Genomic DNA, 25831 nt, shown 5'->3' with positions numbered 1-25831 from the left:
TCAGTTGCGTATTTATAAAAAGATTTATTGGATTTTGAAAAATAATAGATGACTTATTCATTCATAAACTTAAATAAATAAATTTGATAATTTCTTTTTTATATTTTTTTAATAGATAAATTAGCGAAATTTAGTTATGAATAGATGACCAGTAAGCAGATAAATTGTTTTACTTCCCTAATCTTATCCACGTAGAATAAAATGAATTGGTTAAAAACATTGCTTTATTTTCTTTACCATTAACCAATGCCTGGGTTTTCTTTTCAAATGTCAAATGATAGCATACTAGCATACAAGTTTAGCGATTTTGGGCCTCTGAGGAAATTTGTTTCCCTCAAACTTTCAATGAAGCCCATCATTTACGGCAATTGAATCAAATGGAAATTCAGGCCCAGAACATAAGATTTAAAAAAAAAAATAGGAAGAGGAAAATAATAAAAAGAGAGTTGATTTTGGGGGTAAGACTTATATTAAAATGGTGCAGATCTAATTAACAGACTTCCTTAGTAATCTATACAACTTCCAAAAACATAAATTCATCTGAGCTAGTTTTTTTTTTTTTTTTTTCATTGTGGTTGAAAAATTTTATTTTTATTAAAATTCGGTTTGAAGTGGTACGATTTATATTTATATATGCCCTTTTACTGTAAAAATAAATTGAATCTGGAACCTTCTTTGTTAGATAAAAAAGATAGAACGAGATCAATGGGTAGGACTTAAGGGGTTGAGAAAATGCAGCATAAGAAAAATCATAAGCAGTGCATGCGTTATTTAACTAAAATAAATATATGAAAATCTGAAATATATGTACTTAAGAGATATTTAATCGAAGACATGTGCATGAAATTAAAAGAAAAAACAAGAACATTTCTAAGTTATGAAATAACTATTCCATTAGTAACGATGCATGTACATATATATTTAAACCCAAACAAATAAGAGAAAAAAGTGAGATAGAAAAACAGTTCAACTGAAGTGGAAGATTTCCGTTATTTATTCCTAACCTCCGTTCCGAGCTTGAGACTCGGACTCAACAACCCGGGAAATATAAATAGAGAGGGTTCAGTGAAACTCGGTTCTCTCTTCCCATTATTCGCATATCCATGGCGTCAATGGATACGGATTCCTTCGTCGAAAAGATGGAAGAGAAGTTTCACGACAACGACTCCGATTCCGAATCCTATTCCGATTCCGACGACGACCACTCCAATAGGCCGCCGGTCAAGGCCGCCGGATCCAACGTTTACCGCCTCTTCGGCCGGGAACAGCCCGTACATAAGGTCCTCGGCGGTGGAAAACGTAATCTGCATTCATTTTCTTTTTCATTTCTCGTTATTATCTTCCTCGTTACTCGTCAGCCACTTATTGCACGTGCTTTGTGATCCATGGCATGCGATGGAAAACTCTGATTTCGAGAGTCGGCTGTGATTTAATGCTGGCATTAGAAGGATGCATAACGATGTTGTTTTCTTATTGATGGCGGTGTTCTGATAATAGCATTTGATATTCATTTCATCATTTCCCGCTGGCCATAAATGCTTAGATTAGACATTGATGGATGTTTGTTTTATATTGAAATTTTATTTTGTTCTTGTGCCATCTAGGTTATAGTAAAACAAATTTAATGAACTAATTGTTAATTTCATTAATTAAAAGATATTAGCTCTGTAAACTACAATCTAATTATAAAATTGTTATATATAACTCAGTGTTATTGAGTTTTTGTGATAATTACATGAATTTTAATTGACTGGTATGTAACGTTGAGAAATATCAGAGTTTAACGTTATCTTATTTTTGTAAAACTCACATCTTACATTAAGTTATAATAGTTTTTATGTCGTTATTGTGTTTAATTTGATTTTGATCGAAATCTAGGGGTTTTCTTTTATATTTTTTTCGAAACTTTTGGAACAAGTTTGCTTGTAAAGGGGGATGGAAGTGTAAAAAATAACAATGAGGAAAGCATGAAGAATGCTTGATGACTTTTCTGGTATATGTTATAATTATAAAGAGAGAAGATATTGCTTGAAGTGATTTTCTTATGCTCCATTGCAATCTTTTGTTGAAGGTTGTTTGTGAACCTTTTGACCTTTTGCGTCATCATTCGGCATTGCTGCAATGTGACCTTGGCTTTTGATGGCCTACAGTATTGTGCGAACCTGGACCACAGCTGAACTTGGGAAGGGGTTGAATTGAATATATCTTTCAACATTGCGTAGAACAATTTCCTCCTAATGAATGAAATCTATTTATTTTCTGTGATAAATCCTCTTCTTCTAATCATTGTGTTGCATTACATGTCTCCCTTTTGCAGCTGCCGATATTTTGCTATGGAGGAATCGGAAAAGCACAGGAATTGCACTTGGTGCTGGCACTGCCGTTTGGGTTTTCTTTGAGATGATGGAATACCACCTGATAACTTTTATTTGCCATTTATTGATTATGTTTCTCGGTGGACTTTTCTTGTGGTCCAATGCATCTGTCTTTATCCACAAGTAAGCCTTTGTGAAATGCTTATATTTATTTATGCTGTTTTCGTCTAGTTATAGTTTGGTGGCCCTCTTAAAAATATCATTCAAAAAAAATCAGAAGTGTTCTCTTAACGGTGTTACATATTCACTCCACGTTTTATGGAAATATCAAATACAAAACTGACTCCTATTAGTAAAGCACTATATATCTCCTATCTTGATTTGTGCACTCCATTTGGTCATGAAATTTTCTGAACTAGGTCTCCACTACACATCCCGCATATAGTAATTCCCGAGGATTGCGTTCTTGAGGCTGCTTCTGCTATAAGAAATGAAATTAACAGAGCCTTCGTTGTTTTGCGGGAAATTGGAACAGGGAGAGATTTAAAGAAGTTTCTTAGCGTAAGTTGATTTCTCCCTTCGTTCTCATGTGTGAATCCGGTGGTTACGTTTGTCTTCAGACACACTATGAGCTGATATATAGTATCAACACTAAGTTGTCTTTTGTCGTGTCACCAGGTTGTTGCTGTATTATGGGTTATCTCAGTTATTGGGGGTTGGTTCCACGCCTTGACCTTATTTTATCTATGTAAGACTTCATACATTCCCTCCATTAGTTCTTCCCCCTGTTTCCTGTCTTTATGTTGTATGCTTAAAAGAGCGTTGCAATGGTATTCTCCTAACACTGAATCCGTTTGGTGAGATACAGTCTATTTGTCACTGTTCACATTCCCACTGCTGTATGAGAAACACGAAGACCAGGTTGATGCAATCGGTGAGAAGGCAATGATTGAGATAAAAAAACAATATGCAGTTTTTGATGCTAAGGTTTTGAGCCAGATACCAATAGCGGGACTCAAAAAAGATTAGAATACATCATCTGTTCGATTTGTTTACTATGGATGTCTGTTTTGTTCAGACGTCGAGTTTCCAAGTCTTACAGATACTCCCTCTTCCTCTTTTAATTAATTTAGTGAAATATAGTTTGTTTGAGGAATAAAAGTCCTCCTAGTCCTGGCTTTAATTATTTTTTAGGATTATCTTTTATCACTTCTGAGTAGTCTTCAATTAAATTTCAGAGCACTACCCTTTTGTTGCATATATTGGCTTGATGAAGGTGTGTCCCATGTCATCTAAGGAAGTGCCTCCTAACTTTTTCTATTTTGTCGCTTTTGTGCATTTAATTCTTCGATTGGTCATTTACAGAAATTCCTTACTTGAAATACGTAATAGTAAAATTTAATTTAAATATAAGATGGTTGTTATGGATTGATTCTTTTAAAAAAGTTTGGAAGCATCCATTTTATACCTACCTGATGATTGATATTAACATTAAAATCATATGATACTTATAGACTCTCTAATGGCTGTAAAGATTATCAAGGAAATTTTTTTGAAACGCGTAACACGTATTTGTGTTAAAAGAATTGTGTAAATAAAATGTCTTTACTTGGTATTATGACAGAATTTTAGATACACAAATTAATGTCCAACTGTTTTACTTTTGTAAAAGCATTATTGCACGAAGCAAAATATATTCAGTTATTTTGTATGCATATGTTTGAAACATATTGTTATATTCAAATAAACCATATATCATATCACGCATAGAAAAATAAAATACATATTTTGTGCATACGTTACGTGTTCCATCATATTTTACTCTTTATCTTGAGCATTGTTAACAAAAACTTTCTATATAAGAAGTAATCCTATCTATCAATTTGTTTATTTTTAAATTAAAACCAAAAAATTCTAAAGGAACAATAATTATTAAAAAGGTTAAATGAAAATCTTCTCTTTGCCTTTATCATATTTTCCCAAACGTCTGTAAAAAAGATAGGATGTTGAAAATTTAAAAACACATAAGTTCAAACCACATTCACTTTTGCACTTTATACATTTAAGTTTAAAATTATTCAGAGTGTAAAAGTTATGAATCTTATTTTTTATTCTCTTAATAAAATGCATTTATATAGTTTAGGGTTAAATATGTTTTTGGTTTATTAATTTTTAATAAAAATAAGAATTAATTAATCTTTAAAATTTAAATCTAATTTAGTCATTTAACTTTTAACTTTAAAGATGCGTAAATTTAGTATTTTTAATCAAATTTTGTTAAGTTTATTTAATATTTATTAACTAACATTAAAACAAACTTATGTCAAATGATGCATATAACTCAAATGCTATCATAAAATGTGTATGAAACATTAACAAAATTTAATTAAAACGACTAAATTCATGCATTTTTTAAGTTGAGAGACTAAATTGGATTAAAGTTTTGAAAAATAATAATTCTAATTTTCATTAAAAATTAAGGGATAAAAAATATATTTAATCTTTATAATAATATATCTGAATATTTATTGAAAGTATAAATGATAATAAGAATACGTGGTTGGTTATAATATGTTTGAGTATAATGAGACTTGTTCAGAGTATTTAAAAAAGATGATTAGATATAGTTAAAACTTAAGGCGAATTAATATTTTTTTTTCTTCATTCTCTTACTCTTGTATTTAGATGATTGATGTTTAAATCATTTCCAATAGAGTACAAAAGTATCAAAACTTTTTATTCAGCTCCCTTTTGAAGTATATCTTATTTCAAAGAAAGTAATCACTTATTTAATTTGATTTAATCAATAGTTACCTTTTCAATAAAGACTTCATAATTAAAAAAAAAAAAAAACTTTCTCTTTTCCTTGTGATACCACTATTAAAGTACTCTTTCAAAATATTTCATCCAAACAATTATTAAATCTACATGTCAATAAGCAGCATCTATAGTAACATTTTAATTGTGTAAAATATGTAATACTTGAGATATTACTGTTAGAATAATCTTTCAAGATTTTAATCAAACAATTATTAAATCCTACATTACAATAAGTGATATTTTGTACATTCTAATTATATAATAATTGATTAAATACTAAAAGTTGATGAAATTTAATTTTGTTAATAATAATAATATTTATAATTTGAAAGGAAAACTTGTTTTAATCAAAACTTGTTTTGTATCAATTATTTATATTATTCCTATTACATCATATAATTTAATAGTATAATGTAAACTTAAAACAAAAAATGTGCCTCATGTGTTGTCTGTGAGCCTGGTTTAATGGTTGATACATTAGTTGCACCTTAAACTTTGGTTCGATACCAGACACCATCGCTTCTCATTCTTCATACCAACCAATTCCAACATTATTTCAAATGAGGTACTCCTTAGTACCTCTCTTTTTATTTTTCTAATTCAATGTCAAAAAAATAAAAATAAAATCAGTAGTACTCTCATACAACGTGACACACTTATTCAACAAATAAAGTGTTAGTTACATTTTTATGTACATGTTGCAATTCTTACCAAAATATTTATTATAGCTAATTATTATTTATAAACTTGACTTTTCATAATATTTGTCTATTTTAAAAAATATATATTACCATGATAATTTCTACATCAATTTCATTGTCATTTTAAAAAGTCACGAATATGTTTTTCAAAATTTCATTACTTTCTCTCAATATTCTTGTTCATCTAAAATATGAGAAAGAATACCCAATACCCCACAATTTTCTTACATTTTGTATAAAAAAGAGCACACGACAATTAGTTCGAAAGGAACAAAAAATGGATTTAATTATTGATTATTCCTTCATAACTAAACACAATATATATATATATATATATATATATATATATATATCTAAATGTTTTAAGTTGTTTGTCCCCGGGTCTCCTGATCTAATGGTTTGTTCTCAGCAGAAACCTTGGGTCTAAGGGTCGAGACTGGACACACGCTTCTCTTCCAACTCAACCACAATCCTCATGAAGCTTACCCTAATGAGGTACTTTAAAGTATCTCTCTTTTTCAATAATTTTTGAAAAAGTATAATTAAAAATAAAATAATATTTAAAGTAGTGCAATGAAATTTAAAGAATAAATGACTACCTAATTGAGAGAAAAACAACTATTAAATCTTATTTATATAATATTCAATTGTTGTGATGCTATGGTAGTATATTTTTTTGCTTCTGTTGTGCATTCTGTTGCTAATTTCGGACCTGTTTTTATGGTGATTTTTCAATTTGTTGTTTCCAATCCGATTCCTTATATATCAATATAGGAAAAAGTTAATAACAAACATTTTAACCTTTTATCTGTTAACCTTCAATAAAGATCTTTCAAAAGCATGATGAAGTAATATATTTTTTGAACGGTATTTCTCAATTTGAAATCCAAAGCTAATCTTAAGAGACATTGGTATTTATTTAATAAACTCACATCTCTTAGTGAATGTTTTTACATATACAAATTGATTATCTCAGCACATACTCAAGTAAACAAATTACTATTGAATTATTAAAGAGGAGAAAGCCCAGGCAAATACACAAACCACAGGTAGGCCCATAGAGTCTCTAAGCAAAATAGATATGTGCAGTGTATGACATCTTACTGTATAGGCATAGCAGAGGCCAAAAAATCTGTTACCAAATTGGCTTCTCTAATGTTACTTTTCCCATAAATGATTACATAGAAATTTATCCAGAGAAACATTTCAGTGAAAGGAAAATACTGTTACTTCCTGAACTTCCCATATGCCCATAACTTCGAAATTGGTCCTCCTTCAGAATCACTGTCACTGTCTGAGGAAGATGTTATGGGCAGAGAATCATCTAAAAGATATTCCACAACCTGAAATTAGGAATATTACAAAGTTAGTGTTAGCTACATATAGTGCAGTTCCTCTTGTACATGATTTTTTATCGATAGCTGGAGACAGAAAAACGAAATATGGTATGAACAACAGTAGGTCATCCCTTGAGAAGAGGACTGTGATTCTTTTCTGTAAAAATTACTTCTTTCCTTATCTATTTCTGTCTTTCCCCTTTTTTCACCCATCATTAACCCTTCAAGCTAGTGATTCTCAGAGGATCCATCCAAATACAATGTAAAGAAAAAACACAAGGATGAATGACCAAACCTGATACAAAGTGGCTAAATACAGTGCAGAACATACCTGGAATGCTGTTACTGGCTTGATATCTTGAATTTCAGATATTCCAGAGTGTAAATTGGGGCATTTTGCGTTATTTAGCCAAACTACTGATTTGCAGTGTCCACAATATCCCCGGTTGGTTGTTAATATACTAGATAATGCTCCTACATCAAAATCAACTACTTAAGACAAAAGAGAAAATTGAATATGACGTGTGTTTTTCTATCAGAGGGAGAGAGAATAACTCATTTCTGTGGTTATAGCACAAATATTTAACTGACAAATAATACAAAACACAAAGTTCCAACATTTTCTAAAGCTGTAATGTCGTTTCCAAAAAAATTGAAACGAAGAATACATTTTTAGTTACATTCACCATTCTAACTTTTAGCATATGGTTAGCAACTATCAACTTGATATATACTGATTTACACACTGCTGGGAACCTAATATCAAAGTAAAAGATGATAAATGAGCATAATAATTCCCTAGTCTCACTAAAGTATACTTTTATTCCATTTTTTGACTGAGAACATGTTGGATATAAAAAAAAAAAAAACTGTTTGACTAAATTTCCTCAACATTCAGCTTACCAGTGTATGCTCCTTTAACACTCTCTTTCCAGTTAGTAATAAGTCTATTATCCACGGTTCCCTGCAAAAGCCTATAGTTCTGGCCCTCAACCGTTTTCGCATGCTTCAGTTTAGCACCATTACCGAACAGTACAACATACTGCATCTGCCACAGATGATTATCATTTGCAGCTATGTTCCATGACCTAAATATGCAATGTCCACGAGTACCAGGGAATTTATTTTCATAATGATATTAAAAAATTTTCATGACAAATTTAACGAACACTCCAATATAGAAAAATATATGATGATAGGTTCTTGTATGTCACATCCTTAAAAACCAAGACGTGGCTAAAATGATGAATTGATGCAATGTAAATATGATGAACATAAAAATAAGGAAAGCTTTACCGGCAGACTAGTCCCACCGAAACCAAAGATTTCATATCAAGAAAACTGAAAACGTGTACAAGAATATCTTGTGGAAGTTGCAGTGAACCTGCAATACAGGAAAAACAAACTTCTTAAGCATGCTTTCTTTGCCTTCATTAAATAACATAAAGCCATTTCTTATTATTGTATATAATCTGACCTTTCTCTACCAGTTGAGCTTTGTTGCGTCTCTTATGAGAAACCATAGCATGCTTAAATTCTGTTACAGCCACATTCTTTTTTCGATTTGGCAGTGCTGCTTCTACACTCTGAAGGAGGAAGTGGACTGCTGAAACGGCACTCTTAGTCTCTATTCTAAAATTAGAATATAAAAATATGAGGAAAAATGGGCCGTGAAGACAACAGCTAGGTGCTAAATTAATAATTTAATATAAAGTTAAAATTTATTAAAATTAGTAACAATCATTTGCTCCACATAGAAAAGACAAAAATCACACTTCTCAGTTCTATGTATGGCCACTGTAAAAAAATATCTCTATAAATACTTTTAAAAAAGTAAAATTCATTAAGTTTCTCCCATATATAATCAACTTCTACACATAATTTTTTGATAAAAAGTTCTTTCATTTAATTCATCCAAAAACTGAAGTGCAAAAGTTAATTTTATTCTATGGAAGAAACTCAATTGATGTTACTTTCATATTTTTTTCTCTCCTATAAACGTTTATGGACAAGTTTATATGAACAAGGTCAATTCTTCCATTGGTAAATGAAAATTCTCCGATACAACTTTTAATTCTGATTCTAATTTAAGTGAAAAACAATATATGGTCGCAATTAACAGTTTGATACTTTTAAAGTTTATTAGCAGGTTACACTAGCACTTGCATTGCTTGATCAATGTCAAGGAAACTACCCTAACCACCACTTTCACCTTTCTGCACATAGCGTTTTCATGCTTCAGTAAGATTAAAAACCTTCTAGCTCAAAGAAAATACATGAGACAAGAACCAGCGCTGTGATTGACACTTTCAGAAGACAAAAAAAATTGGTTGTAAAATTGCTTCATTTTCCAGAAATCTCCTGAAATTTTCAATCAGAAGAAGAAGACACTCCAATATATGCTAACCACGGTCTTCAAATAATAATTGCTGACACATGGCAATTGGCAGCAGTTATCACAGTTCCAAATTATTAGATTAAGATTTAAAATCATGTGCGGCGAGTTTGATTAACGAAACCAATCGATAATTATAATGACAAAAAGGATTAAAGAATGAAAAGCAGTAGCACGCGTACTCTGGGAGGAGACGAAAAGCGAAGAGGGTGTCTTCGAAGATTATGGATTGCAAACTTTTGGGAATTTGATGAAAGGCTTCTCTGAGGATAAAGCTTAGCTCTTTGCAGGCAATTGGATATCTGTAACACTTTTGTAGAGACTCTCTTAACCCAAGTTTTTGGTATCTCTCCGATGGGCTTGACATCTTCCCAACACAGTTCTCTTCTCTTGTGTTAACAGATCCAATTCATATCTTTGAAAGGCATGCCTGGGAAATGGGAATTAGGAATTGGGAAATGCACAACATAGAACCCTAATCTTGGTTGTTTATATGTTTAAAAACCTTTTACTCCATTCGATCTAATAATTAATTGGGTAATTGATTTAAATGATCTTAATGCTTAAATATGTCTTTAGCTCGTGTTAACAGAATGACTTTTACTTTAGATTCTTTAGAAGAAGATTTTTTACTTTTTATTGAAACTGAAAATCAATATTTTAATTCTTAGTACTATATAATATTAGTGTTCAACAAAAGTGACCTATATTAATGTTATGATGTAATATTAACATGTGATATCTTAAATATTTAAAAGTTTATAAAATGAAAATTAAAGAATAATGCTATGCGAAAGTTAAAATTAAAATTTTGCACATTGTATAGAAATTTAAACTAATTATTTGAAAATTACTTATTTTAAATTTATAGTACTCTTTGCATTTATCATACTCTAAAAAATATGTAGAAAAGATAAGATGTTAAAAACTAAAAACACAAATTAGATAAAAACCATATTCAGTTTTACACTTTATATATTTAAGTTTACAGGCAGTTCTATATTTTATCGTATTTTTTATATCATTATGTTAAAATAATGTACATCAATTAAAAAAAATTATGTGTAATATTTTTATTTATTATATATTTTATTTTCATATTAAAATATTTAATACTCTTAATTTAAGTGTTCAATAACATAAATATTTATTTATTAGGTAATATAAAAAAATTATTTATTTATTATTATTCATTTTTATTTCGTTAAAATAATCTTCATTATTTATCAACCATTGAGAATATATATGTTGATATTTGAAAAGTGTTCTTAGATCTTTCAATAACATTTTTCATTTTATCATATATTTAATTATACATTTATTTTCTTTATGCGATTTCTTTCAATAATCTCTCAGATTGTTTCTAAGACACACATTTGTTAACTTTTTAATATTTTTATTTGTTGTTTATTTTCATCATGTAGAATACCATTTCGATATATTTTATATAATTATTTTTTATTTTCTAACTCATTACCAATCATGTTGTAATTTTTTCAATACAATTTTATAAATAATTTTTATTTAAAACAAGATAAAAATTTAATGTAACTGTCATGTTTTTTTTATCACCATCCAATATATATTGAATTTTAAAAAATACAATATCCATGTCAAAATTTTATTATTATGTTTATTATTTTTTCTGTGTCATTTTGATCAAATGATGTATTATAACTTTTTATTAGTGTATAAAAAAGAGATTCATTGCAATTTAAAATGTTGAAGTAAACAAACATTTAAAATATATTTTAATTTGAATATTTGTTTTCCTTTTATATTTTTAATTTTTTTTAAAAATTTTATCAATTAGGTTTCATTAATGTTTGCAAATTTAATATCTGTTTTGGTTCTCATGAAGTTTTATTTGGTATTATAATCTAAAATGTAAACAATTATAATTTATTTCAAAGTATTTAATACCGAAGAAACAATTATTCTCCTAATATTAAATATTTGATAATATTATATTTCATTTATCATAATTTTTTATTATTTATAAAATTAATTAAAATTAATATTGAAATTGTAAGAAAATAGATACAGAAATATAGGTATGGGATTATATCCATTACCCGATAAGAATGAGGATATGACAAAAGTTTGATATCTATTAAATTTAGATATAGAAATATGAAAGAATTTTGTTTATGATAATAAATATGAGATGACAAAACTAGTCCATATGCCCGTAGCCATCCTACTTACATTTAATATTGTGCACTTGTTAATAGGTTATTCAGTTCAATAATATTCTTAAAATTTGATAATATGTGATGTTTGAGATTTTAAAGCTTAAGTCCTATCGATATAAAATTTCAAGTAAAGTTTACCCTCATAGAAGTATTTGGTGCAGTTGCTGGGAATTTAGTTCTAACCTTCTTTTTTTTTTTTTTTTTTAAATTTGTACACATCTTCTAAAAATCAAGTGTCTATATTTGTAAAGTTTCATTTTTAACTTTTATGTTGTCTCAATTTTCATTTTTTTTTTCTATTTTGCTCTAGTACAAATCTTAAACAATAGCAAGAAGTAAGTTCAGCTGATACATATTTATTTCTCTTATTTGAAATTTTGGTATTTTATGTTATTGAAAAGAGATCTCACATAGGATAAAATAAAAACATCAATCATTTGAAGATGTGCATAATTGTTTGTTGCAATTTTGTATTGAAGATTTGCTCTTTAATGTAAAATTGAAATCTAACTGCTTATTTGATGCAGAACTTTTTTCACGTGTAACATTTGATGTTTATTTTATTTGCTTATATATATATATATATATATATATATATATATATATATGAAAATTTAATATTTGTTAAGAATTTTTTGTTTATATTTTACTTTACATAACTAACTAATTTGATTAATGCAAAAGTAACATTTATTTTTATACTTAAAATAAAACATTTTTTTAAAAAAGCTGATTTTTTATCAATTATTTATAAGATAATTATATTTTTACATTTAAATTTTAATAACTTTCTCTTATAATTTTGAAATGACATCTTTTAAGTAATTTTAAAAAATAAAAAAATAAAAAATATATAAAAAATTTCAAGAGGAAGATTTGAAAATTTAGATGTTAAAAAAAATCATTTTCATTATTTATATTATTTGTATTACGCCATATAATTTAAATAGTAAGAGTTATAAGAACTTTTTTTTTCAATTTTATTGTCTGTGAGCTTGGATGAATGGTGGATGCTTTAGTAATGCATTGATCCCAGGTTCGACATCAGACATCATTCCTCTCCTTACATCCAATCTCTACAATATTTCATTTCATTCGAGGTACTCCTTAGTACCTCTCTTTTTTAAATAAAATTAAACAATTTATAGTGTAACCGGATGTCAAAAAAATAAAATCAGTATTAATCTGATACAACACGTCAGCAAATAAAATATTAATTACATTTTTATGTACAGGTTGCAATTCCTGTAAAAATATTTATTTGAATTAATTATTATTTGTAAACTTGACTTTTCATAATATTTGTCTATCTTAAAATAAATATTACCATGATAATTTTTATATCAATTTCATTGTCATTTTAAGTGTCTTAAATATGTTATTCGAAATTTCATCACTTTCTCTCAATATTCTTGTTCATCTAAAATATAAGAAAGAATACCTAATAATTTTCTTACATTTTCTATAAAAACAGTACACAACAATTAGTTCGAAAATAACATAGAATACATTTAATTATTAATTATTCCTTGATAACTGAAATCAATATATATTTAAATGTTTTAGGATTCTTGTCCCTCTGTCACCTGATCTAGTGGTTTGCTTTCGGCAAAACCGTTGGGTCTAAGGTACGAGACGAGGACGCCTCCTTCCATTTATCCTACACCATCACAACAACACACTCTTCAATATATCACATGAGGTACTCTAAAGTATCTCTCTTTTTTCATTAATTTCTAGTATATTTGTTTTGAACGGTATTTCTCAATTTGAAATTGCACTATAATCTATCATTTTTATCAAATATGCTATGTAAAACTCTATACTTAATTAAACAAATAAGATCCTAACTAAAATCTAAACATATCAACAAAAGATATTCACAATTCACTTATAGCATGTTTGATTCATGCAACTCAAAGAGAAAAACAATTTCAAAAAGATTAAAAAGTGAACTTATTTTTGTTTCTTACTTTGATCGAGTAGATGTGTAAAGCTTTTCACCAAAAACGCTTTTATGTTCTTTGATTTTCATAAAAATCGAGTAGATGTGTAAAGCTTTTCACCAAAAACGCTTTTATGTTCTTTGATTTTCATAAAAATAAAGATTGGGGTTAAAAATCTAAAGAGAAGATAGAAAGTAAGTCCAAAGAAAGCTTGATTTTTTAAAAAATGAACTTCAATGATTAGAAAATCTATTTATAATTTCACTTTTATAATTAAAATATTCTAGTTTCATGTTTTAAAAATCACTATTATTCTTAGACCATTTTCTAGGTACTCACATTCTTCCTAACAAAAACAAAAAATTCAACCTCAATTTCACTTGCCAACAAAAACTTGAGGATAAAACTTCCTTGAGTCCTCTTCTAATTCTCAAGTTGTATTGCCTGTCCTAGTTTTGTTTTTTTTATTGACAATGGTTAATTGTTAGTTTTTGTCAGTGGAGGAGTTAAACTCACAACCTCTCCCACCCTCTTTTCTAAACCCCACCAAACCAACTTTATTTCTCCAAGATAATATTTCCTCTAAGATGGTGGTATAATACTCTTCTATCCTTATTGGTTGGGCATCCAGTGGTATACCTTCCTTTGCTTACACCTCATCTGCTTCCACCACTATGAAGATTTGACAAATGGGGAGGTAAAACAATTTTATAGGCTACTGGAGCTATCTTAGAATTTTATAAAGTCCAATGAAATAAGAAGACAATGTCATAGACCGAATACAAATATGAATTATCTAAAGTCGTTTTTGCATAAAATCTTCCATGTACCTCTGTTGCATATCAATATACGCGTGTCGTTGAAGACTCTCAAGAAAAGCGTTTATGTCTTTCACGTGAATTTCACCTTTGAAAAAACATCCTAAACACACGATTTTTCAACGTCAGACTAAACAGGTTATTTCTTAAATTTCACAAGGTATTTTTATATTTTTATTCTAAATCCTGAATTACAAACACCATGAATGCAAAAATGCGCAGTGTTTATGTAATATAAACATTTCATATGAACTCAATCACGCAGATTTCTCAATCGTTTGCAGAAAGAAAAAAGACAGGTAATAAATTGCACAAAAAGTTGACATCTATCCAAATCTTAACACATATTTAATATGTTATACACGATACTTGTAGAATTTGATTTATAAGCATTGCATCTCCACAATCCATTCACAAAGTTCTACTCTCAGACAGTGACTTGTATATAATCTGTCATATTCCTAAAAGGTCTGTGATAGATTATTCCAATTTCCCAACAACATATAGCATACATGTTTCCACTGGTTTTCAGACAATGCAAACCATAATTGAGCACCCTCTCCCAAACATGATGCATGATAAGGATCTACACATTCTTTGGACCCAGATAGCGTTTCAGGGATGCTTAAATCTCTCTAACTTCTGATCTTTGCACACTTCGTACTTTTTGTTCAATATCTCTGATCTGATGAGGATTCCTTCCCTGGTTAAAGGGTATCCTTTGGTGATAGATACTCTGACATGCCCAAAACAAAACCAGATTTCCACAATTTAAAGGAAATAAGTAAGCTGCTCCTGCTTCTTCTTCCTTGAACCTCCTTCTCCAAACAAATCATTCCACTCCTCAAGCTCACTCATTATTGATCCTTCTGCTGCAAAACTAGCAGTCACCTGAATGCACACGAACATCTATCAATTTCTATGCCATAGATGTTAATAGATTAACTTTGTATCGGTATCTAATGGTGCAATGTTCATTGAAGAATGGAATGGAGGGTTAATTGAAAGTTTATAAAATTACTCTAGGAGAATGTTCTATTTATCGGATCTGATATAACTTTTAACCTCAACAATATAATATCTCAACTCAATGTCATTTACCTAAGTGCCAGATATCTGTTCTTGAATTTCCTTGGAGCATCTTGTAGAATTACTCATTTTTAAGCAAGTTAAATATCTTTGAGACAAATAAAGTACCCTCTCATAATTGAAGTGAAAAACTTTCCATTGTAAATACCTGACTCTTTGCCTGTCTCATGTCATCCATGTTTATAGGTCTCAAAGTAATAACTCGGTTTTCTTTATCTTCTTTAGCATCAGATGCATTTTCTGAGATTTGAACTTCTGCTTCCGTTTTCTTCTTTTGAAATAAGACAAAAAGGTTAATGCTTACAATACAGAAACTAATAATTTTTGCATTAGATTGAGATCCATTTATGGCTCACATTATTTAAACACAATTTTAAGTGATTAGGTAATTACATTTTCCTTAATCCTCTCTTGTCGTAGTAGCTCTCTAACAGGTCGATAAGCAGCAGCCGTGCACAAATTCTGTTTGCAGAAATAAATGTCAATATCATCACCACAAACTATAATTGAGGAATTAGAATAACCAATAAATTGAACCTTAAGATCACTTCCAGTATATCCTTTTGTCATGATTGAAAGCTCTTTAAAGTCAATATTTTCATATTTTTCCTTAGCTAGGAGAGTTTTCAAGATCATTTCCCTGTTCTCAGCAGATGGAATACCAACCATGATCCTGCTCAACATCGTGATCAATAGATATATCAATCATTATCATAAATATTAAAAACGATAGCTTTGGACTAAACTGTGCAATGATATGGCTATGATTTATTTATCCAAGGAAGACATCAGGTAAACTCAATCTATTGAGCAATTATGAACCAAAATAAACGTAATTAATTATTTAAACACATCAGTGGTTGTTTCAAAATGAAAGTTTACATTTTGGATCAGTTTTCATAATAATGTGCGGTTGATCTCATAAAGAAAAACAGCAGCTGAATAGAAGCAAGAAATCAATAGATGATCATGTCATTCCAACCATAGGACAAGTGTGGTCTTACCTACGCTCAAACCGTCTTATAATTGCTTCATCAAGGTCATATGGCCTGTTAGTTGCAGCAAGAACCAGAATACGCTTACCAGGTTTTGACAATAGGCCATCCCAGTGGACCATGAATTCATTTTTAATCTTTCTCATTGCCTCATGCTCCCCAGATTTAGTCCGTTGCCCAAGCATGCTATCAACCTCATCAATGAAAATAATAGTTGGAGCAACCTTTGCTGCTAGTGAAAACAGAGCTCGGACATTCTTTTCATCTTCTCCAAACCATTTTGAAGTGATGGTCGAGATTGAGACATTGATGAAACTTGCTCCAGCTTCATTTGCAATTGCCTTTGCAAGCATTGTTTTTCCTGTACCAGGAGGCCCAAAAAGCAATATACCTTTATAAGGCTTCAAAAGCCCACCATTGAATAAATCTGGTCTTCTGAGGGGAAGTAGGACTTCATCTTGAAGTATTTCTTTAATATCATCCAATGCACCAATATCTTCAAATCTAACTCCTATCTCTTTTGCAGGCACAACATCTGCTCTCATGCGCTTCTCATACTCGTTGTCAGGAGGAACATCCTGAAACATGCAAAAATTCATTGGACAACGTGAACAAAAATATGGTAAACAATAAAAAGTAAGTGTATATCAGAAGGTTTCTATTGAACATATGCATTATGTCATACTCATTAAACTATAAGTCTGCATAAGCATGTAACATTCAGTCTATGATGATAAAATTGGTGGAAAATACAGAAACAAGTGAAGTGTTGATGGTATGAATATCAACCATCCATATTGGAACCGATATTAATTTCTAATTGGTGAAAACATGTTTAGAATTATTAATATATTGTCTCTTTTAAATTATTTGGGGTTCAAAAGGTGTCTAATAAGTTGGTCTGAAACCAAAACGAAGGAAAAATAATCTATTTGTTTTCAGTATACAATTCATTCACCTCTGCAGGAGCATTACTGTCGCCATCTTTCTTTGTTACAGGAGCATAGTCATAACAATGAAGTAAATGTGATGATCCCCCTTATGCTCTAACTGATAAAATAGATCACATACCTTGTTTGAATCTTTAGTCTCCGAATTACTTTCACTTTCCTGGAACAAACTTAACACATGGGACAAACTGCCCAAATCCAATATCAGTAACTAGAAAACTCTTCTTAATAAATAGCCTAAAAGGAAATTTGTCAAGATATGTACCTATTGGCTGATATAAGTAATTTTCCATTCCGGTATTCTGGATCTTTAGTCTCCCTTAAGTGGAAAGAAACCGCAGATGCCACAATCTCTTCAATCCAATTACTGAGCAGCGTAGTGTCAGAATGGCAGACGGAATTCAAGTCATCACAATCAATATCACTTGCTGCAAGTACTTCAGCAATGTGGTTTCTGGTATCTTGAAACAGAATTGTTTTCGTGTCCTCTTTCAGTTTGGTTTTCCAGCTTGCAAGATCGCTGTCATTTTGAGGTGCTTTGATCTCAATGTTGTAAGGGAATAACATTGTGAGCTTCTCATCAACTTCTTTATAATTTTCATGATCCAATATCTGCGAACCGAGTATTAGTACTGGTCCTGAAAGTTTCTTTAGTAGATTTTGGAACAAATTGTGTAGCCTTGGTGATCGAACAAAGAGCTTCTCAGCATCCTTAATGTATAAAATAATGGAACTGGTTTCCGAGATGGAAACCAAGACCTGAAAAGTTTCATAAGCCTGCTTGTTAGAACTGTATTTGTAACAGATATATCCTGACACTGTTAATTAATATTGATTTTCAATACACAGAAATTTAAAGAGATATTGTGAGTAATTGGCCAAGCGCAGAGAAAAAGGAGGATTTGAGAGCCATGGGCTGGGATGAAGACAGCTATGTATAAATTCATCATTCATAATATCAACTCACTGAAATTTTGTCAACTGAACTACTTATTCTTGACGCAATAGAAATTTGTACTTCAAAAACAAGTTTTAGTGATGAACTCACCTTATAAAGTGATTGCACGAAGAGCTTTTCATCAAAACAGAAGCCGCTTGTGCCCTTCAAAGGAGCTGAAAACATGAACTAAAACAATAAGCATAATATTGCTGAAGAACAATGTAATCTCGTGCATAAGCAGCTATAAAAAAAAGCATAATGTACTTATCTTACTGAACTTTAATGGATTTAACAAAAGAATTTTGACTTCTGAAATTAGTCATGTCACAAGTATACGACTGCTAAGAGAATCATATTGAATAGCTACAGAGAATGAAGTAACCAAGTAATTTACAAATCAAAGCATTATTTTGTCAAAAGGCACACAGAGCACCAATACAGTAGAGAGTTAAAAGAAAGAGAATAAAACCAAACAATGAGAAGGATGACAGGCACAATAACTCGCGTAAGAATGTAATTTAAAGCTATAAATGTGAATATAATTATGGAAAACATGTGTGGAAGATAATTACTAAGAATTTTCCTTTCAAGTATAACCTGGATCTGATTGATCACATTGAGAAGAGCTAATCGTATCACATGCAGTAGAGGCATTCCTAAAAAGTTTCAGAGGATTGCTGGAATTTTCAATTTCACTACTCTGTCGAAGTAGTGTACCTGAGAAGAAATTAGCATTCAAGATATCATGAAATGATAATTAAATAGGTGACTTACCACCATCTAGGTAATGTACAATAACTGGAAGATACAATCAGTCAATGCAAATTCAGAAACATTAGAGAGATGACAGATGATATAAGAACTAATGACCTTTCATAATTATGAGCCTCATAGCATAAATAAAAAGAATAATCAATTGGTACATTTAAAATAATTCACCATTTTTAACTGATGATGACTAAACTAAACTTCATAACAGGTAATCATAAAACAAGAATAACATTTCCAAAAAGCTCAAGTTCAACTTCCTGCAGTACCTCTGATTCTGCCAGTTGAAGGGAGGATTGTAAAGGACCCAAACAAATCCGACACTCGCTCCAAAGTCACCTCAGAAATGGACCTTTTAAAATACTGTCACAAGTAAACGGGTTAGAAAATCAACCAACAATTAAATGTTTTCACTGTTCTTTTCAAAAGCAAACATTAATAAAAGAGCACTCAGTTCAGGGAAGTTAAAAACAACCCAGAAAAAGGCAGTTCAGCGAAGAAATGATCACAATCATCTCAAATTCAATAAATAAATTGGTTGTATACTTTCAGGGAACAACAGAGTACAGAAATAGATTAAGACAGGGTGAATAAATAGTGAAGTATCTTGAAGCAGAAGCAAAATGTGGAGCAGACAAAACTTACCGGTTCTTTTCGGGGACATCCATATTTCCTCTGCATCTGTACAAAGGTAAACATGACAGTATAACATTATTTGTGATAATTTAAACCATAGAGAAAATATGTAAATAAATACCTCCAATGAGAAGTCAATTATGTCTAGCAACAGTAACTTCGATTCAAAGTGATGAGCTAAAGCTTGGGCAAGCTTTTGCTGATAAAGTTCTTGAAAATGTAACATGCAACAATGTCAATTAAATGGATTTGAAAACCAAAATCTATTTTGGATAGAAAGATAGAACTTGTAAGTAATATACCTGCAGGTCCAGAAAGCAACATAGCTCTGCTAGCTGGACAAAGGTTCCTCATGTGCTTGGAAAAGTTTTGTTTCAAATAAACATATCCAGCACTTGTTAACAAAAATTGGTCTCTTTCACTGTCATTTTAGTCATCAGACAGAAACATAAGAAGTGGTACAATTGGGCGCAGGTTTTTCATGACAAATGTATGAATTAGGAAAATGGTCATTCACATCAAATTCCTCCATGGCTAGATAAAATCTACTAGTAACAGGATTCCAGGTTCAAATATAGCTATCTATGCTGCAGATTGGCCCTTGCTCAGTTAATTAGAGTATTGATAAGCTTACATTTTCTTACTAACAATTCATTTAGGAACAAGGGTACTGATATAGTGTAGGGTACAGTGGTTGGAAACTAATAAGACTAAAAATCAAGAAGCAGGAGTTTGAGTTCAATAGAATCCAAGATGCACCATCAACCATAAAGGGATTTGTTTTTTAATTTTTCAGCAGCTAATAACTATTAATCATAATTTTAAACCAAGGAAATCCTTAAATACTAGTACATAGCAACTTACTTAGCTGTCAAGTAGACCACATAAGAGCAGTAAAACATATGGAAGAAATCATATATGATAAAGGCTGCATGACATGCTTCAAACAAAAACTGCATAGGCATCTAATAAACAGGAACTTCTGAGGACTATGAGATCACATAACATTTTTTGGGTACGTCAAGTTTGTTTTGCCACGATTTGAACCTTAGCTTCTACCTAATTCCACCCCCATTTAACATTCTCCATAAAAGTAACTTCTTTCTCAGAACAAAAGTATGATCTTGATGGAGGAAATCACATATTCCAAGAACATTGCAATCTTCCGTAAGTATAACTTTTTAGCAGAATTTTTGACCTTCAGACTCAATAGTTTTGTACTATGCGAAAAAAATTCTCCCTTGCATGTTTGCTGGTATGACTTTCAACGCGTAGGGTTACTCAAATCACAGTTTATAGGTTCAATGAAACGAAATACTAACTGCAAAATGTCACAGTATAGTAAAGCACAACTGGAAAAGTTTGTATCTTTTATTAAGACTTGAAGCTGGAAGACAGTTAAGCTGGAAAAGCTTAACTTAAGCCATAACCAAACTAGAAAAAAAGTGTTATCTCACAGTAAGAGCAGCTACTCAATCAAAGTGTCCTTTAATTAGGACATACAAATTTCAATCCCACATATGAGTTCCTACACTCATTATTTTTTTTGTGCATATTTAGAGTCCTGACATACTTGTGGGGTTAACAGGGTCACCTTGCATCGTCTCATCGATGTTTTACTGAATAAATACTCAAAATAACTTTACATTGAAAAGGCAGAAAAAACTGTCAACAGAATGTCAAAGAAAGATTAAGGTTCTCAAAGCAGTAGTGGTGACGTGAAGTCAACAACAAACAATCTGAGAAAAGAGATGAGAGGTGAACCATAGACTGAAACCAGAAAGCATTTACTGTGAGATTCACAGAATATTGCCATGAAATTCGCTAACATGAAACTGTTTCGTGTCTTGAAAACACTTTGACTAGTCAGGATTATTTTAATAAGGAATGCAAATATACTAGAATTGTTTTTTTAAAAAAATTGAATCGCTGATAATGAACGAGTCTATAAATTACCTTAAGTAATAAGGAAAGTCCTTGAATGTGGTTTTGCTGTTCTTCCCATCAATGACTTTGTTGTTCAGCTCCAGCACAATTTGCTCCCCAGAAATCTCATCTGATTCACAACTCCCTCTCACCCATTTTTGAACAGCCTGTCCTGTACTCAATCCAAGTCCTACACCCAATCCAACCCCAACACTCAATGCTGACAACAACACGTGTTTCTGTTCCATCACAACCCACTTTACTGAACACACAAAAGCTTGCTCCTTTGATACTCCGGTGATCTATTTTCACCAAAGGGTATCAGAATTGTTGAAATTCATAGGAAGCAGGTGAAAGATTCTTGATATGAAAGAAATACAGAAATGGTTCTTTATGGAGAAGGTATGGGGAAAACAAAGTTTATGTGTACAATTATGTCTCCGTGTTGCTTCAGGCATAGCTTTCTATATATAGATTCACTTCTGCAAAACAAATTCAAAATAATGTAAACGATCCTGGGAAGATACATAAATAAACTCTTCCTCTACTTCATTTTGATAGAAAATCCTGGTATAGATGAAGGTAACACGACATAATATTTTATAGGGAGGGGGTGTGGAATGGATACAATAGGACGTAGAAATTTTTCCCTTCATCGTTAAGTTCTAAGGTGTCAGAACACTGAAAATTCATATTTGATTAACTAATATTTGAAATAATATTTTAGGAATTATTAATTTAAAATGTATCTTGAAACCTACAAAAATTATTTACGATTCTGAAATTAGATTTACAACTAAAACAAAAATTGTCTAAGATCTTCTATTTAGAATTCCAACGTCTTTATTTTTACTACTGGCGTGGGACATAGTATTTTTTAAATATATGTTATATTATATTAGTAGATAATAATGTAATGTTATTAAGTTAATATATAAAATAAAATTATATTTATTAAAAATAAAGTAAAATATATTAGAAAAGATAAGAGAATAATTATTGATAGATAGAAAAAAAAAAGTAAAGATAGATAATTTTATAAAAAAGTTTGTAAAAATAATAATCAATTTTTAAAAATTTAATAAATAATTATATTTTAAAGGGTAAAATTGATATTTTGAAATGTGAACATAAAGAAGAAAATCCTCTTTATATATTGTTATAGATTCTTGGTAAAATACCCTTGTGTTAATGAAGATTTTTTAAAAACAATTGATAAAAAATAACTCACTCAAAATCAATGTGTTAATGTTTTAGTAATTTTTTTTAATTTAAATTATAGTATATTGGGTACGATCCATGGATACGGATACTATGATACATGTACTTGCCCAGTTAACATGCGAGTATAAAAAATACCCGTTACCCGCGGGTATCCATTTTCAATATCAATTTTTTACTCGTTGCGGGTTTTATCAGCGGATACCCACATGTACGAATTTTTTGACATCCCTAATCAGGATTAAGCTGAGTTTGGTCCCCTTAAAAACAATACTTTGAGTTAGAATCAAACATCAAGTTGAGTCATCTCAGGCTAGTCTAGACCGAAGATCAAGCAAGAATGACCAGCAGGATCGGGTCAAAGGTCAAGACGACCCAAGCTTACGGCCTAGACGGGCCAACTCGAATTGACGATCTAGATAGACTGACCCAGACCAACGACCGAGATAGGCCAACCAAACTAACAACCGATACAAGTCAGGTCGAGTTGACGAGCCAACCCAAAAAGACAATCGAGACGAGAAAGCCCAGGTCGACGACCTTGATGAGTCGGCCTGGGCCAGGCCGATGACCTTGTCGGGTCGACGACTTAGATGAGCCTACTTGGACAAACGGCCTAAATGGGCCTGGAAGACTGTCGAGATAGGTTGACCTAGGTAGAAGACCTAGATGGGTCGGGCCAAGCTAATGACCTATATGGGTCGGCTTTCCTGGGTCTTACATAGTCCAACGACCTTGACGTGTCGGGCCAGGTCGACGACCTAGATGGCACGAGTTAAGAACTTGGACAAGTCAAGCTGATAATCTAAACGGGTAGAGCATAGTCGATGACTTAGATGAGTTGTCCTAGATCAACAACATAGATTGGTTATGCCAGGCCGACGACCTAGACGGGTTGAGCCTGACCGACGACCTAGATAGGTCGGGCCTACAGTCGAGATGGGTCGTCCTAGCACATAGATGAGATGAGCCAGCTTGGATCGATAGTAGAGATGGGTCTACCCGTGAGGACGACTGAGACAGGCCAACGAGCTAGTCGAGCCTGCCCAAGCTAACAACCTAGACGAATCAGCCCAAACAAACAACCTAAACATGTTGGTCAGGCCGACGGCCTAAACGGTATGGGTCAGCCAGACAACCAATACGAGCCAAACTGAGAAAACAATTTAGATGAGACCGGACTAACGACCTAGACGGACAATACTTTCTGAAGCAAATGAAGATCAATACTTTCATTTTAAAATCAAGCAAGTTATGTAATGTTTATAAAAACGACTAAAGGATGAAAATATTAAAACTACACTATTTTATTATTTGAAATAATCCTAAATATTCATTTATTAACATAAAAGTTATTCAAACCTTTATCTCTATACTTTGCTTCAATGAAAGAATTTGTTTTTTTTTTTCTTTAGTTCCTTCATTTTCTTGTACTTATTATGAATATCTTCTTCTAAATTTGAAGGTAAATGACAATTATATATCAACTTCAAATGGAGGAGTGATTGTTTCATATACATTTGAGATGATTCTTGATGTGTCATAGAATATACTAGCACCTATAATCAATTGAAATTTATCTTTTTCTTGAAATACAATTACACAAAAGAAAAAAAAAATGTATATAATTGAGAGCGTAACAAATAGAAAAATATATTGAAAATTATAGTTAAATTGATGAATATCGAATGATTCAAATAATTGAAAGAGACAATGAAAATTAATTTACCAGAAAAGAAAATTTTCAAAGATTATGAGGAGAAGAAATATATATATATATATATATATATATATATATATATATATATATATATATATAATCTTATTTAAAAATTAAATGTTAATCATGTTCATAATAATATACGTTCAACATGTGGTAAATCTCTAGGATGAGTTTTCATAATATTCATGTACACAAATTTATTCATTATATCTATTATTAATTATGTCTTAATTATTTTTAAGATTGTCCGGTTTTTATTTTTTATAATATAATAAAAATAAAATAAGGAGAACAATATATATGTAAAAGATTTAAAATGATGCAATTTTGATTTCAAAAAACTAGTAAAATATATAATTTTGAAGTCGTTTTAGTTTGATATAATTTTGATTTAAAAATATTCTATTATCTTAATAAAAATTTAGTTTCTTGTAATATTTTTTAATTTAATTAAAATTATATTGGTTTCGTATGATTTTAATATATTGTGATATAAATTAAAGTCATATATATTCGATACAATTTCAGTTCATTATAATTTATTTTTAATTTTAATTAAAATATTGACGGTTTAAGATGACTTCAGTGAAAAAAGTCGTATAAAAATTATGTGTAAATTTCTACGATAAATGAATTTTCACACCTAACTCATGATTTCTGTATTTTTGTTGTTCTTTTTAACAAATATTAAAAAATCAAATATTTCCACTTTTCCGCCTTAAAAGATGAAAAAGAAAAAAAACTCCTAAAATTGTCGACGACTTGACTCATAGGATATATACATTTTTTTTTTATTGATGTTCTTTTTTAGTAGTGTGGACACAGGACTCTATAAGCAGCGTACCAAGATGCCAACTGCGTGATGCAATCTTATTCATATTTTGTATGTTTCAACATACCTAACTCTATTATTCTTTATAGACAACTTTACTGTTTGTATTATTATATATAATTTATAAATAAAAGTTTCATAATATTTATTTAATAGAAAATAATTTTAAATAAAATATTTTTTAAAAGATTTTGAGATTTTGTTTTATAAAAACAGGTTAAATA

General features: G+C 30.5%; 3 protein-coding genes across 4 annotated transcripts; 1 reads left to right on the top strand and 2 right to left on the bottom strand.

Annotated features, from left to right (window-relative positions):
- Positions 1-979: 979 nt before the first annotated feature.
- Positions 980-3635, top strand: LOC114192513 (reticulon-like protein B5). Its single transcript, XM_028082259.2, has 5 exons — positions 980-1299; positions 2318-2498; positions 2735-2876; positions 2994-3063; positions 3184-3635. The coding sequence occupies exons 1-5, from the start codon at positions 1104-1106 to the stop codon at positions 3342-3344; spliced, it is 750 nt and encodes a 249-aa protein (XP_027938060.1). The 5' UTR covers positions 980-1103; the 3' UTR covers positions 3345-3635.
- Positions 3636-6824: 3189 nt separating this feature from the next.
- On the bottom strand, positions 6825-10088 carry LOC114189817 (F-box family protein). The gene is made up of 6 exons (XM_028078518.2): positions 9751-10088; positions 8651-8805; positions 8470-8557; positions 8077-8261; positions 7505-7647; positions 6825-7179 (listed from the first exon to the last, which is right to left on the bottom strand). The coding sequence occupies exons 1-6, from the start codon at positions 9933-9935 to the stop codon at positions 7063-7065; spliced, it is 873 nt and encodes a 290-aa protein (XP_027934319.1). The 5' UTR covers positions 9936-10088; the 3' UTR covers positions 6825-7062.
- A 4758-nt stretch (positions 10089-14846) lies between these two features.
- On the bottom strand, positions 14847-22442 carry LOC114191506 (P-loop containing nucleoside triphosphate hydrolases superfamily protein). Of its 2 annotated transcripts, none has more exons than XM_028080708.2 (14): positions 21862-22442; positions 20208-20326; positions 20027-20115; positions 19915-19950; positions 19539-19632; positions 19099-19218; positions 18610-18674; positions 17827-18320; positions 17683-17749; positions 16621-17189; positions 16154-16289; positions 16010-16078; positions 15765-15884; positions 14847-15418 (listed from the first exon to the last, which is right to left on the bottom strand). In XM_028080708.2, the coding sequence occupies exons 1-14, from the start codon at positions 22077-22079 to the stop codon at positions 15299-15301; spliced, it is 2316 nt and encodes a 771-aa protein (XP_027936509.1). In that variant the 5' UTR covers positions 22080-22442; the 3' UTR covers positions 14847-15298. The 2 variants fall into 2 exon arrangements, with proteins under 2 accessions (XP_027936509.1, XP_027936508.1); XM_028080707.2 differs by having other exon boundaries at positions 15765-15887; positions 21862-22441.
- Between the last annotated feature and the right edge of the window lie 3389 nt (positions 22443-25831).

Source organism: Vigna unguiculata, chromosome 7, assembly GCF_037176805.1.
Source record: "Vigna unguiculata cultivar grain cowpea cultivar isolate G323 ecotype 2 chromosome 7, ASM3717680v1, whole genome shotgun sequence".
NCBI classification, from domain to species: Eukaryota; Viridiplantae; Streptophyta; class Magnoliopsida; order Fabales; family Fabaceae; genus Vigna; species Vigna unguiculata.
This window is presented reverse-complemented; position numbering and strand designations above follow the sequence as displayed.